General features: G+C 41.5%; 1 protein-coding gene across 1 annotated transcript in view; it reads left to right on the top strand.

The window, feature by feature from the left end:
• Positions 1–707: 707 nt before the first annotated feature.
• Positions 708–14114, top strand: part of LOC311268020 (ras-related protein Rab-26-like) — a 55084-nt gene continuing 41677 nt past the window's right edge. Inside the window, exons 1-2 of the mRNA XM_084371347.1 lie at positions 708–1476; positions 3844–3954. Coding sequence (XP_084227473.1) covers positions 1291–1476; positions 3844–3954 — 297 coding nt within the window. The 5' untranslated portion in view covers positions 708–1290. The remainder of the gene's footprint in view (positions 1477–3843; positions 3955–14114) is intronic.

The raw sequence follows: 14114 nt of genomic DNA on the forward strand, positions 1-14114 counted from the left end.
CTCTTCATTCAACAGAGTACTAAACAACAGAAATGATGCGTGCCACACTGAAGTAGGAGTTGGTCTGCAGTATATGTAACTCATTTTGAAGGTTTAAAACACACTGGTTTAAATCCATGAACCAGATTTTTAAATAGAGAAAATATCACAACAGTATCACAGAAAAAGTCTTGCACAAATGAGGATGTATGGAAGCCCATTGTTGCCAGTAATGTAATCTAATAATCTAAATTATTAGATTGTAAAATCTAATTCATGAGATTAAAAAGTCATAATTATGAGATTTCATAATCATCCAAATTATGAGATAAGTCATAAAAATCATCATAAAAAGACAAAAATGAGATAAAAAGTCAAAGTTATGAGATAAGAGTCTTAAACATGAAATCCAAAATCCAAATTATTTGATTAAAAGTAAAATTTATGAGATGAAATAGTCATGATTATGAGATCTCACAATCATGATATGTTTATGTCATCATTTCGACTTTTTGACAAACATGTGAGATAAAAAGTCAAAGTTATGAGATAAAAGAGATCAAAAAGCCGAAATTCCGAAATGGGGTCAAAAATGATGTAATAAAAAGTCATAATGTATCTAATTATTTTCACTTTTTAACTGATGATTATCGCTAATATCTCATAAGTTTAATTTTTTATCTCATATTTAAAACTTACCATGGAGATATTTGTTTTCCCCCCAAACTTCATTTTTGGGGGGAATCATTTGCTCATGATCTGGTGTTTGCGCAGCTGTTTTCAGCACCACGGACAGCGTGCTGCGCCCTCAGCCACCCCATAATGACCAGATAGTCCTACTGCACAGGTCATACAGTTACCTTGTCGACGGATAAGTTACCACAATAAATCCACAACATTAGTCCTTTACACTGTTGAAGACGATGAGGGTTTGAGGCTTTCCCTCTGCCTCCTGACTGTTGTTTGCTCAAGGTGGAGTTTTGTGCCACATCACATGTAAGTGGTGCGGCCACAGCGCGCAGTGCTGAGGCTGCTGTCCTGCACGGAGAGCTGTCAGGAGCAGGAAGCGGCTCAACAACAACGGAAGCGAGAGCGCTTTTTGCATCTCGAGGACAATTGCAGCCCTACTTTGAGAGTCGAGAGGCACCGAGGAACATGCGTGCAGCGCGCAGGTGAAAACAAATCTGCTTATTTAACTTCTCAGCCGCTGCAACTTTTCATCCCTTGTGCGGAATCGAGGTCCGAGATTGTGTTGGTGTTGTTCCGATTCAGCTCGAATCCCCGAAGATACTTTTTTTGAAATCTTGAGAAATGTCTCGCAAGAAGGCTGCCAAAGGCAAAGCCGGGACCAGCAGCCCGTCTTCGGGCAGCCCGACCGGGAAAGGGACCGGGAAAGCTGCGCGGAGCAGCCCGGGCATCGTTCAGATGAACGGTGTGGTCCATCCCAGCAGACCCTCCATCAGCAACAGCAGCGAGTTCTATGACATCGCCTTCAAGGTAAGATCCGTGCATGTGCAAACTGCAACTCGTGTAAAAGTGGGCTTTATTTGATCGTGTTACACCTACAAATAATAAAGGCGAGGTTTCAGGTCAGTGAACTATACACGGAGTAAAAGATCTGGGTCATATGTATGGCTTTTGTTTCCCCTTCAGACGAAAATACACAACAACCCTGTTTGTGTTCTACTTTATTGTCGTCACTGCCTTTCGTTTTACTACCACCTTTATCCATTAAACATGAGCGAGCTCCTGACACCAGCTGTGTCAATACACCGATCGATAACCTGTAAAGGTGCAGGCACACACATACACGTAGATATCGCTAACAGGGGACTATATTTCTACACTCACCAAAAGGGGACCTCTGTTTCTGGTCATTTAAAAAAAAAAAAAAAAAAAAGGTATTTAATTATAATGTTACTTCAAATGCGTTCTCTTGCCCCGCAACTGCCAACAAACAAATCACATGTGCCACCGGTTTGTCTCGGCAGCAGCAAGGTTCGCATTAAACAACAGTGAGCAGTTGGCTGGCGCGCTTCACCTCACCATAATGTGAGGCACTTGTGTGAGTGGAGAGCTGTCACTTCACCGCAACACAAACACAGACTCACACCCACAGACTCTCTCGGCGCGTACTCCCAGCATAGCTTCAAGGGACTTGTGCCACCTACTCCGTGTTTTTTGAAGCAGCTGTTTGATGTGAGTGGAGCACGGTGGCTTGTTTTTGCAGAACAATTGGTTTGATTCTTCCATCCAAACCACTTCATTATGAACTGTCTTTTCCCGTTTCATTAATAGTTTTTTTGTTCAGTGCCATGTTTATTTTGCATAGATTCAGTTGTAATATTTAGCTTTGCAAGACCGGATCAAAAAGATCCCACCTGTAGCCTTTACTCCCAACAAGTGGAGCTTCAACCTGTGCTATATGCATCCCTCTTTCTGATTTCTAAGGCACTGTGCCGTGTTTCAGCCCAACTTACTGCTCGCTCTGATCGTTACTCTGCATTGAATCAGCGAGGAAATTGATTGCATTTTATTTATAACAACCTAAGGCCAGGGAGAGGCCAGGTGCCTCCTCCTGCACACTCTGTAAACATTTAGCTCATGCAGGGCTGCATTAAAGAAGAGATGAGATACTGAGGTTAAAAAAAAAGACAAATTGAAAGTGGAAATAAATAACTTTTGGGCTTAAGCTTATCATTATGAGGTCAATATTGATTGCACAGTTTAATGACTACAGAAAATGACTTAATCCTTATTTATATTGGTTCCCTACAAGCCTCGCTTTCAAAATGCTGTCCTGTCTGCCATTGGGTAGGAATTTACTGGAAAAATTGAGGAAGAAATTGGAAATAGGCAACTATTTTTTGCTATAACTTACCATTATGAGGTAAATATTGATTGCACAGTTTAATGACTAAAGCAAAAATGACATTGTCCACATTTATAATAGTGTCCTACAACCCTCGTTTTCACTATGCTCCTCTGTCTGCCACCGGTTAGGATTTGTTCCGGCAAATGAAGGATTTCACGTGGAAATAGACAGCTTTTTGGCTTAAACTTATAATTATGAGGTAAATATTGATTGCACAGTTTAATAACTAAAGAAAATGACATCGTCCACATTTATATTGATTCCCCATAACCCTCACTTTCAAGAGGCTGTGGGGATTTGGGATTATTTGTTATTGTTTCTTGCTTTGGACAATAGCCAGGCTGCTAGCGTTAGCCATGCTTGTAACACTAACGCTAGCTAATGCAAGGAGCCACAAGGAAGCCAGGAGCAAAACAAACAATCCAATCTGGTTGACTTTACAATAACAGCACATATAACCTGTTGCCACAAGGTGCATCTGTAACATGACCCTGTTACATCCCTTCATTCTTCTTCCTCTGTCTTTCATCTCCTCTCTGCTGCTTCCTCTCTGCACCCAAGAGGCACCTTTTGATTTCCATGGTCTCGGGCTCAGAGTCCCTCAGCTAACCTGATAAGAGTAATCACATCAAACTATTAATTTCATCACGGCTCTGAATAAAAAGAGAAGTGCACGATGTGTGTGTGTTTAACAGGAGCAAAGCCCGAGTGTGTCTGTTTCTGAATGTTTTTTTTAAGATGGTTGCGTACATTCAGACAAGGTTCACCCGCTGATGAGCAGTCACACGCTCATTCACGTTACAGCATCTTCACTGGCTGAACACCAAAATGCCAGGACTAATTTAGTTGAGTGATTCAAATGTGCTGTCTGACATTTACCTTCTGCGATCAGTCAGACAGTCTGAAGTTTTACCCCTCACACCTCTGGTTGTACTCTCTGTTCTTAGTTTTAGCCTGGCTGAGTTTCCCCTCTTGGCTTCCCTGTGCAGGTGATGCTGGTTGGGGACTCTGGTGTGGGGAAAACATGTCTCCTGGTCCGTTTTAAAGACGGAGCCTTCTTGGCTGGCAGCTTCATCTCCACTGTGGGCATCGACTTCAGGGTGAGTTTAAATCGATGGACACAACAAACGACACATACATGCACTCACTAACACAAAAGCACCTTTCATAAAACGGGGCCATATGCACTAATGGGAGCTATTCAGTGTCTTTATGTGCCCCAGAGCTATGAACATTTCCTGTCTTAGAAGTCTCACGAGATAGGATATTGATTTCTTAAATTAGTTTGACATGCTTTAGTTTTTTTGTCTCCCTGGGTGATAATCTCTCTTGCGCCGGTTTTGTGGTCCCACATGGGCAGCCGGGAAGGAATTTGTCCATGTTTCTTAACGATCACACTCAGGTGTGTCTGTCTGTCTCAGACACAGGGACAGGAAATCATTCAGAGTGACACTAAGCCCCAGGGAGACCAAAAGAGACAGTTACGTCCCTCGAGCTCTACAGTGACCTCAAGCACAGGCTAAATCAGCTACAGTTACGGCCTTGGGTGTTGGCTGAACTTCTACTTTTAGATTTCACCTCCACATTGTGTTCTCTGACAGGTCAAGTTAAGTTAATTGTCCTAACACTGACTGAATCAAATGCAGTACAAATGCAGTACTCCACAATAGTTGCAGCTCGTTCTGATGGAGTCCAAGAGAGACGTAACCAACATGAACTTCACAGGTGTTATGTTTTTTATGTCCAAACCTGACTCGAGCCAGACGTTTATGTAGAATGAAGCTCTGAGTTTGTGTTACCCTGTCATGGAGTTGTTACCATGGTTATAGCTTGCCTGTTCACCTTGATTACAGACATGTACAATGTAGAAAGTAACAAATAACACCAGTTTTGTGTTGGAAGTATAGAGCCCCAACACAGACACTTTCATTCATTCAGTCAAGCTTTATTTATATCTCGAAAAATCATTTGTTGTCAAGAGCACAACAAAAAGCAGAATAGATGCAAAAATGTGATAACAAACAGAAACAACCAACGTAATCTCAGAGAGAATAAACAGAATGGGCACATAAAAATGATAACAGATAAGAAGCGATATGACAGAATACAAATCAAACGGGAAAAAAGTGCTTGAAGATGATAAGAAACTGCAAGCAAACAAATATGACAAAACACAAATAAAACAGAGTGCAGAAAAGACAAATGGAAGACAACCATCCAGGACAGCACAGTTAAAAACAGTTACATCTGGGTAGTTTGAAATCAAATTAAACTGACCTATAGGTATAACTGTATCAAGTTTAAATGTTCCAAGCGTATGGAGCACAGGTCCCGACGGGTATCCATGCTCTACTCCACAAGACCTGACTTTGATGTGTAAAATCAGTGCATTTGTCCTTTAACTAACCGTAGTTTGTGTTTTGCTTTTTCATTTCACTGCCTCCCATTGGATTACAGTAGCAACTGATAATCTGTTAGCTTCGGTTAGACATCGGCTAACGTTAGCATTCAGCCGCTTCCCAGCTACACGATACTATAAGGCGTACATTAAGTTCAAAATATCAACTTGGACATGTTTATTTACCACTGGAAGTGAAACGTGCCGAATGTAATTGAATGGTAATGCTAACTAGAAAGTGGTTGAATGCTAACGTTAGCTATCGGGGTATCAAATATGCTGTTTTGCCTGGAAATATGGCCCTCTGGATTGCCACGATCCGTCAACTTATCAGTTGCTGATCAAACGGGAAGTGGTGACATGATAGCAATTTGTCAGGTTCCCAACATTTATACAACTTGCAAGCCATAACACGGCAGCGCAACATCATTCCAGCATTAAAGCCTCCCACCCTGAGCATGACGTCAGAGGAAAAAAGTCCGCCATGTGCATCTGGTCCATGAAAGAGGGTCACTGCTTCCCCTCCTTCATCACGTACAGTTAGTGCCTGTCAGTTACTGACTCACCAATCTGTCTGAGCTCAGATGACACTCTTTGTGCAAGTTAATCTTGACTCGTTCCTCCACCTATTGAGGTGAATTAACATATTTGAAAACACTGTTTAAAGTTTCAAAGTTAACACCGTTACATGAGTGTGAGGGCAACATTAGATCCTTTATACTCTTGGGAGGTATACTCACACGGGCTGCCTGGTGTGTGTGTGTGTGTGTGTGTGTGTGTGTGTGTGTTCAACTCAAGTATCTAACCATTGTATAGTCCTGTGAGTGGGTTGGATGAGTTTGTGGGTGGATGAGCAGTTGATTTATTTACTTATGTAACGTCTCTTATAACACCGTGTCTGCAGGCCCGATGTACATTTAGGCCTATCGAAGCAAAGCAGAGGCCTTCATCAGCCGTCCTCGCCCTCTTCATTTACCTCTAAATGGATGAAAAATGTTAAAATTCATAAAGTTCAGTGCTTAGTCTGCTCTTTTGTCATATTGACTTATTATTTAATTACAGTGCTGTACGTAGCTGTTTGACATGAATGATTTTATTGTTATCCTCAAGGCTTCTACTCTCTTCTGCGTGGTTTCTTGTTAAATGGTTCCGGTACAAGTGAAATCGACCTCGACTCACAAGGATCCTTTTCTGAGTGATAATGTACTGTAGGTCAGTATTAACGTGGCATTTTTCGAGGGATGTTAATGAGACTGCAGAGTTTTATTTTACATAAATTCACAAGTACAGAACGAACCAAATTGTTGTGAGCAAACAGACTTGACACCCGGTTTCTGTAAACATACTCGTCAATAGTGTGTTTGAGAAAGTGCGAGACCAGGAGTTTGTTGAGTAGGAAAACATGACGATCCTTGGTGTTTGTCTTCCCATGGAAGATAAACAAAGAGAAAAAGAGACAGGGAGTCAGCAAGTTGTTATTTTTAGGAGTTTTGATCCCTTTTAGTTGGTGGGAAAGAAAGGCAATTTGCTTCGTATGGGGATTTGATCCGGTTCCCACTTCAAAGCAGCAGCGAGATCCTGTGTTTCCTACCCCCTCTTGTTTATTGTAGCCTCATCTCGTTTAAGCTTCGGCATGTTCTCAGGATTACAGAGCTGCACCGGTGCCTTGTTCGGCTTTAGATGCAGAGTCAGAATTGGAAATATTACCCCACTGCAAATTGCATTTGATTATAAAATCTGCCTATAAAAAGGGATCAAAAAGAGGATAAATGCATACAAAAAGAGCGAAAAACAAGACCGTGCCTGATCGTATTAAATCCGTGTAGATTGCATCATGTTACATATCTCAATCTCATTCTGACAAATTCTCACCGGGAGGAAAAATAACAGACCTTACATGGCCCTGCTGTGCATTTATGACAGTGACATTTAGACCAACGCAGGTTAGCTGGATGTGATTTCACCTCTACAGCTCTCTTATGAATAAAATATTTTCCTAATAAATGATCATGTCCACTCCACTCTGAAGATGAAAAGCTTTATTGGAAGCTGCAACTAAAATAAAATTAGTTTTCACACAATTACAACTCTTGATCTTTTTATTGGAAACTGCTAAATAATAACAAAACGCCAATTAGGAAAAGTCATCACATTTAGAATAGAGCAACAGGACACAATAGTGCACCTACAGTACAGCATGTGCAGGTCATCAGTTGCCATGGTAATGCAGGTGCTAAGTGATGGGCAGGTGACTGAGATCGACCAAAGGCCAGAGCTTGTCTTCGTGCTTGATCGTGCTCGTGATTTTCTTGTTTTTTGCTTCGATCAGGAGGTCGTCAGCAGCATGTGAAAGGCATCAGGTGGGCGTAAAAGGCTCCTGCAAATATTCAGCCTTTTGCTCTGAGTGAAAAAGACCTCTGACGTGTTTTTCACACTGCAGTCCGCTGGTTAGTGTTCAGGGGAAAGATGGATTTGTAACATGCATGGGCACACACAAGCATAAAAATCACATGACAGTTTCTTCTCTTCTCTGTCTTCTTCATTTCTCTCTATACTATTATATATCTACTCACCGTATGTCACTTGTAATTCACACAGCTCCAAGGTTAGCTGAAAGCCTCTCTTGTCTCTTTCACAAAATGAATCAGGAGTAGCTCAGCAGGACTCTCTAAAAGGTAACTGGCAATTACTAAGAAGACTCCTCCATGCTTGTCTTATATTTGTCTAGCTCTGCGGGGCACAGATCAACATCCATCTTTCTACCACAGATAAAGATTTCGATTACGCTGGACGAGCTATGTAGAGCCATTTCTTTTTTCTTTTTTTTTCGTTTTCTCACATTTACTTTAGTTGTTTAAGAGAATACTGCAACGCTATTTTGCTGTTAAGCTCCGGAAATGTTTTGTGGCCTACAAACTTTCAATCAGCATGTAGGTGAGTAGATAGTGACAGAATTTTCTTTTTTTTTTTGGTGAAGTTATCCTTTAATTTTTCTCATGATTATTCTGGCAAAAGGGTGGAACTGTAGTGCTGTGTTTTTGGCAGAAAGTTGATATCTACTGTAGCTTTAGTGGGTCTGGGATCATTATTATTACGCATTATTTTGTTTCCCACTGTCAACAAACGCCTCCACCCTGTCTGTGGCTCAAGCCCACTGATTCATACTGAAGACATAGATGGGAATCTTTAAAAGCAGATCTCAAATGAATAGTTAACTTGGAATTTGTAGGTTTTAACTTGATTAACTCAAGCGGGAGTGAAATGTGTTTAATTGATAGGGGACTGACTGGTGATCAAGTCAGTATTCACGACGGCAGTGCGATGTGTGTGGGATTTACTCAAAATAGACTACAGTGCCCATGTTCAGCATAATGGAGTGCACAAATGTGGCTCACTGATGTCTTTTTTTATGGACATTAATGGAGCTTCATGGCACAAAAACAAAATAAGCTGACAAAAATCAAAAATGCAGACGTACCCTTTAATGAGTACTGAATGTGAAAGTAGCTACAGGGTATGGTGGGAGCTGTCCTTGGTGCTGAACCCCGCCATCACACTGAGGTTCACCAAAATCTATGTACAAGTTGCACTGCAAAACAATTGTTTTCATTGTTGATTCATCTGATGATTATTTTCTTGATTGATCGATTAGTTGTTTGTTCTATAGAATGTCAGAAAATGTTGATAGTGACCCAAAGATACAGTGTGCTATTATAAAGGGGGAAGCTGAAATCTGAAAAATTTTACTTTTTCTTTAAAAAAGGGGCAATATGTAAGAATTTCAGTTTAAAAGATTAAAAAATTAACTGAGATTATCAACAGAATGTGATGAAATAACAGTTTTGAAGTCAAGGCCGCTGTGTACAGTGTTGCAGAGATATCTACTAAAGTTAGCATGCTAACCAGCTAGCCCCAGGCCTCAGAACCCCTTTCTCCCACCTGCCCAAGGCTCCTGTGCTAGCAGTGTAAATACCAACACACCCCCAGTAGTCCGGCTAGCTGAATGGCTACCTGAGCTAACAAGCTAATAATAGCTTCAGTCACGGATGTATTAACAGAATACAGTCAGCAGGAGTTCAGCACTCACTCTGGCGATATGCTGCCCCTATTTGTTAGGAGTATGAATTTGACACTTTGCCAATTCTTGCATTTTGTACCCTTTAAAAGGACTTAAATAACTATTACAATAATTGGTGATTGATTTAACAATTGACTACTAATTAATTGATTTTTGCAGCTCTGTATACAAGGCTGCCAAATCTACCAATCTGTGACCAAACTCACAAAATATTCGACATGTCAGCCCGTCCGTCTTATTTGCTACAATTAGATTTTCACACACTGAGGGACCAATGTCAATTTCCCCTGCTGTAATTGTCTAAATCCATCATACTATCAGTTTGCCCCATTTTTCTGTCACTTTCCTCCCCGGCATGCTATTTGGCATTTCCTTGCATATTCTCTGCTAAAAATAATGTGCGAGTGTTGTTTATTCTTTTAAACGCTGTAGCCTGAAGGCAAAACATTTTATTCTCACTTTCAACTAAATCCCTCAGTGACAAACAGCGGCAGGGAAGTTGTTGAATTTATCTTAGCTGCAAGCATAATCAGTCCCAAACGTTATTTACCGAAAAACAGAGTTGTCAGCCACGGAGAGGATTCTTTCGCTGTTACAAGGGTCGAAATGTCTTCCTTTGGAAAAGAGCTTGAGGTGGAATTTCTTAGAAAGTCAAAAAGACGACTGTTAAGTGGGAAGGAAAGAAAGAAAGAAAGAAAGAAAGAAAGAAAGAAAGAGAAGCAATTCATGAGAGTGAAGCAGAAACGCAAAGATGCTCAGAGATGAAAGCCAATTATCATTACACACACACTATACACAATACTCCCAACAGGTTTCATTTCTGATGTGGCAGGAAAACAAGCTTTTGTTCCTCTTTTCCTCTTCACAATCTACCTCACCTCACGGCACCGGAGGGAAGTAATCCCTCAATCCCTCAGTCGACATAAATGCGATGGTGGGGAGAAGAGCAGCACTTCTCACCTCTGCTGAGAGACAAGCGAGCTGCTCCCAGCTGTCAGTTATGTCTGCTGCGCCCGAGTGACAGACCTCTTATGCAACCACAGATTTCACCTCTCTGCACCCTAGAAAACATGGCTTGTCTGACTCGGGAAGGCAGATCTCGAATGATGCGTGAGAGGACGCATCATCAGACTTTGGGATTTTCAGCCTCTTGGGGTGACGATGTGGGTCCAGACTGAAATAGCTCAACCACTATTGGATGGGTTGCCATGCAATTTTTCACAGTCATGTTCCTCATAGGATGAATCTTACCCACTCCTCTCAATCTTTGACCTTTCCTTCAGTGTAACCAGGAGGTGGTGACTGTTTTTACTTTTTAGTTAGACTGCATTTAGTCTGCATCTACAAAATGGATTGGCACACAGACATTCATGGTTCCCAGAGGATGAATCCTAATGACTTTGGTAATCCTCTTATTTTCCCTATAGTAGCACCATGAGGTTGACATTTATGGTACTGAGTGGAATGTCTTAACAACCACAAGATGGATTGTTATGAAATTTTGCACATTCATTCTCCCCATTGGATGAATTGCTATAACTTTGGTGATCCCTAAACTTTTCACTGGCACCATAATCATAGTTTGTCCAATACTGATTGAGATGCATGACCAGCCTTGTCCTCAGTGACAGTTCATCCCTTGCTCCTGCTTGATGTGTGAACAAATTGTGCAATAGCTCATGTAAGGGTGGGGGCCAAGACCTAACATTGATAAAACAGTATTTATTTTGTTTTTTGCGGTGATGGTGTTATATCAGGGTATCACATCTTCAAAGTTTGAACTTGGTAATCATCCACACTTGAGCTTTCTGAGCATCTTTTTCACGTTGCTGGCCCTAGTTGAGAAAGCAGTCCGAAGTGAAATGGTTAGCACACACAGAGACTGTACGAGTTTTCTAGTTGCTTCCATCAAAAAATAAGCATCGTATTGGCATGTGATGTCCACAATACATACTGGAGCTGGAGCAGTTACCACAGACCACACTTGGTGGATGAAACATCACAACACTTCCTCCTTTCTCCAATGATTTACTTCCAGCACTTTCTCCAGGAGAGGTCCATAAAACGTCCCCGACAGCTTGAAGAGACATGGATCACACTTGGCATACTAATTCATCTCACCCTGTTTGTAGTCTGTATTGTACACAAGACCTTTATCTTAATGATTTTCCCATGCCGTGCTACTTTAGGGAAAATGTCTTAGTGAGCTACAGCGAAAATGGATGGGCTTGAGTTCACCACTGATTAATGTGAGACAGAAGCAAATCTGAGTGCAACTGTGATTCACATATCAAATCCAGGCTGGGGTGAGGTTTTTTGTGTTTAGCCACGTTAGCGGCATGGCTCTAAGGATGGTAATGTCAGTCGGTTGGCCTTTAGATCACTTTGGTCCAGACAGAAATTTCTCAACTCCTAATGGATGGAATAAGATTACATTTCGTACAGACATTCATGGTTTCCAGAGGATGACTCCTAGTGACTTTGGTGATTCTCCAGTGACAAATCCCAGGTCTGTAACAGTTTGTCAGACATAATGTAGGTGCTAACTACAAACAAAACTCATTACATCACAATGTTATGTGTTGAAAACGAAGTAAACGTGTGTGTGACGCTGCGATCCTACCCTCTCACTGAAGTTACACAGTGCAGAAACAAGTGATGGGGGCGCAGAGAGGCTGATAACACATAAAGAGTACATACCAACACTCTCTCTGTAACACATTCCTCCACTATCCTCTTTGCTTTCCCTGACAAGTCGCTCGTCATGTTCCCATCTACACTCATGGCACTCTGACCCCTCTGTGTGTCACAAGTTGGACCAGACGTTTCACGCCTCCCTAATGGAGTTGAATCGTGTAAAATCAAGTTCCCATTTCACAGCGGGAGACTTTCACTCATAAGAGACAGCTCCATTGATTCAGATTCCACTTCCCTCTGATGTTATTTTTGGATGTACTTGGTATGTATGTATGTATGTGGGGGTGGGGGCTATGAATCAGGCATCTGCAAAATTATCTGATTTTAAAGATAACTTGGAGTGGGGATGCGTTTCAGCGCTGTTCTCCTGCATTTGAGAACGTCACAGCTTTTAGCCTGAGAGAGGCATTGGAAATAAAAAGTTCTGACCTTCGCCATGGTCAAGAAAACACAGGAAATAAGCTCGCTCTAATCCTAATTAATCAGGATAAAAACCAAATAACGCTGATGGGAGGATTTTCTTTACAAAAAGAGAGCACCTGCTCTGAATTTACTTACTTTGGGGAGCATGAATCTCACACTGAAGCTGATACAGCAGCTACAGAAGCTCTCCATGACCGTCAGTGTTTCGGGTGAACTGCCCAGTGCGATTTGTTGCATCGGCCATCAGCGATGACTGATTTATAATTCATCCATTTATCTGTCTATAAACAGAACAGACTGTTGAATAATTCAAGTAAGACTACAGTTATTATGCCGGCAACGCTCAAAAATTCTTAATAAGTGTGTGTGCCTTTCCTTGGCAGTGAGGATGTGTGCGATACACCTGCCAGAGCAGTGAGCAAGGAGAGGAGACGGGGGTAGCAGCAGCGCAGGGGTGGCAGGAAGGGTTAATCAAGTCGCAGAGGGGCGGAATCAGCTGGAAATCTTAAAGTCTAATAACCAGAGTGGGAGACCATGAAGTTGGCATCACTCACCTTTACACACATACAGTCGTATATATGCATGTCTTTGGAAGTATAATGAGGAGCTGAAGGTGTTCCTGCATATATCGTTCTATAATGATGCACCCAGTCACCTTAAAGCATATGTTATTCTATATACATGGAAGAAGGTAGAGCGCTGTTTTCTGTGCATCTCATTTACTCGAGATTTTAATTAAGCTGTGAGTTTGTTTGGATTTACCACCGCAGTGGAGATTCAGGGGGAAGAGACACCCAGACTCCCTCATCTAATGACACATCCGAGTGACTGAACTCTCCACTCAGTAAATAAAGGTCTGAAGTTGATGTTAGACACTAGGCTTTGGCTTATCGCTGCTACAAGGTCTGCAAAAATATGGATTATTTTCATAATAAAGATAAAATAATGAGATTAACAATCAACTGATTATATCTACGTATATATGGAAATTAAAAAAATGCTTTTACATTCTTACAAATATAATAATAACAAATCGTTTAAGGAAGTGATGCGTTTATCGTTTAAGGACGCAGCGGTGTCTGTGTCTGTCGAAGGTGCATCTTATTTCTCCGAGATTGTTTCTGTCCTTTGTCATGCCACCTGAAATAGAAGCTGTAAATATTGATGACTTGCCCGACCTCTGACCCCCATAATGCCGAGCCAATCATCCGACTCGGACATGCGATTCATCACCGAGGCTGCATTTTCTGTGTTTTTTCGTCAACCTCTGGTAAACACTGTTTCATGGTCCTGCAAGAAGCCTGAGCCCTCGTCGTGTGGTCAATACAATTGATAACAGCTTAGTGTCTAAATGGGCTGAAAATGTGTTGGATAGTCAATTCACTGATCTCATGATGAGCCCACAGGGGTGAGGAGAAGAAAGGGAGATTTTAATTATCTTTCTGGGGAAGATGGGGTTATTGTGACGGGTGATCGGTTTATTGTGGAAAACACACGGGGAGAGAGTATATGTGAAGTACATTCCAGGACATTAAACATTGAAAGTGTCTTTTTAAATATGAATCTCTGCATCAATAGATTATTGATGGCAGATGGCTGTCTGGCTCGCTTATTTTAATCATGAAGTGAGATACCGGTGTGGTTTCCGTTCAGTTCCATTCCGT

This window comes from Pagrus pagrus (assembly GCF_965226575.1).
Source record: "Pagrus pagrus genome assembly, chromosome: 13".
Classification (NCBI taxonomy): Eukaryota; Metazoa; Chordata; class Actinopteri; order Spariformes; family Sparidae; genus Pagrus; species Pagrus pagrus.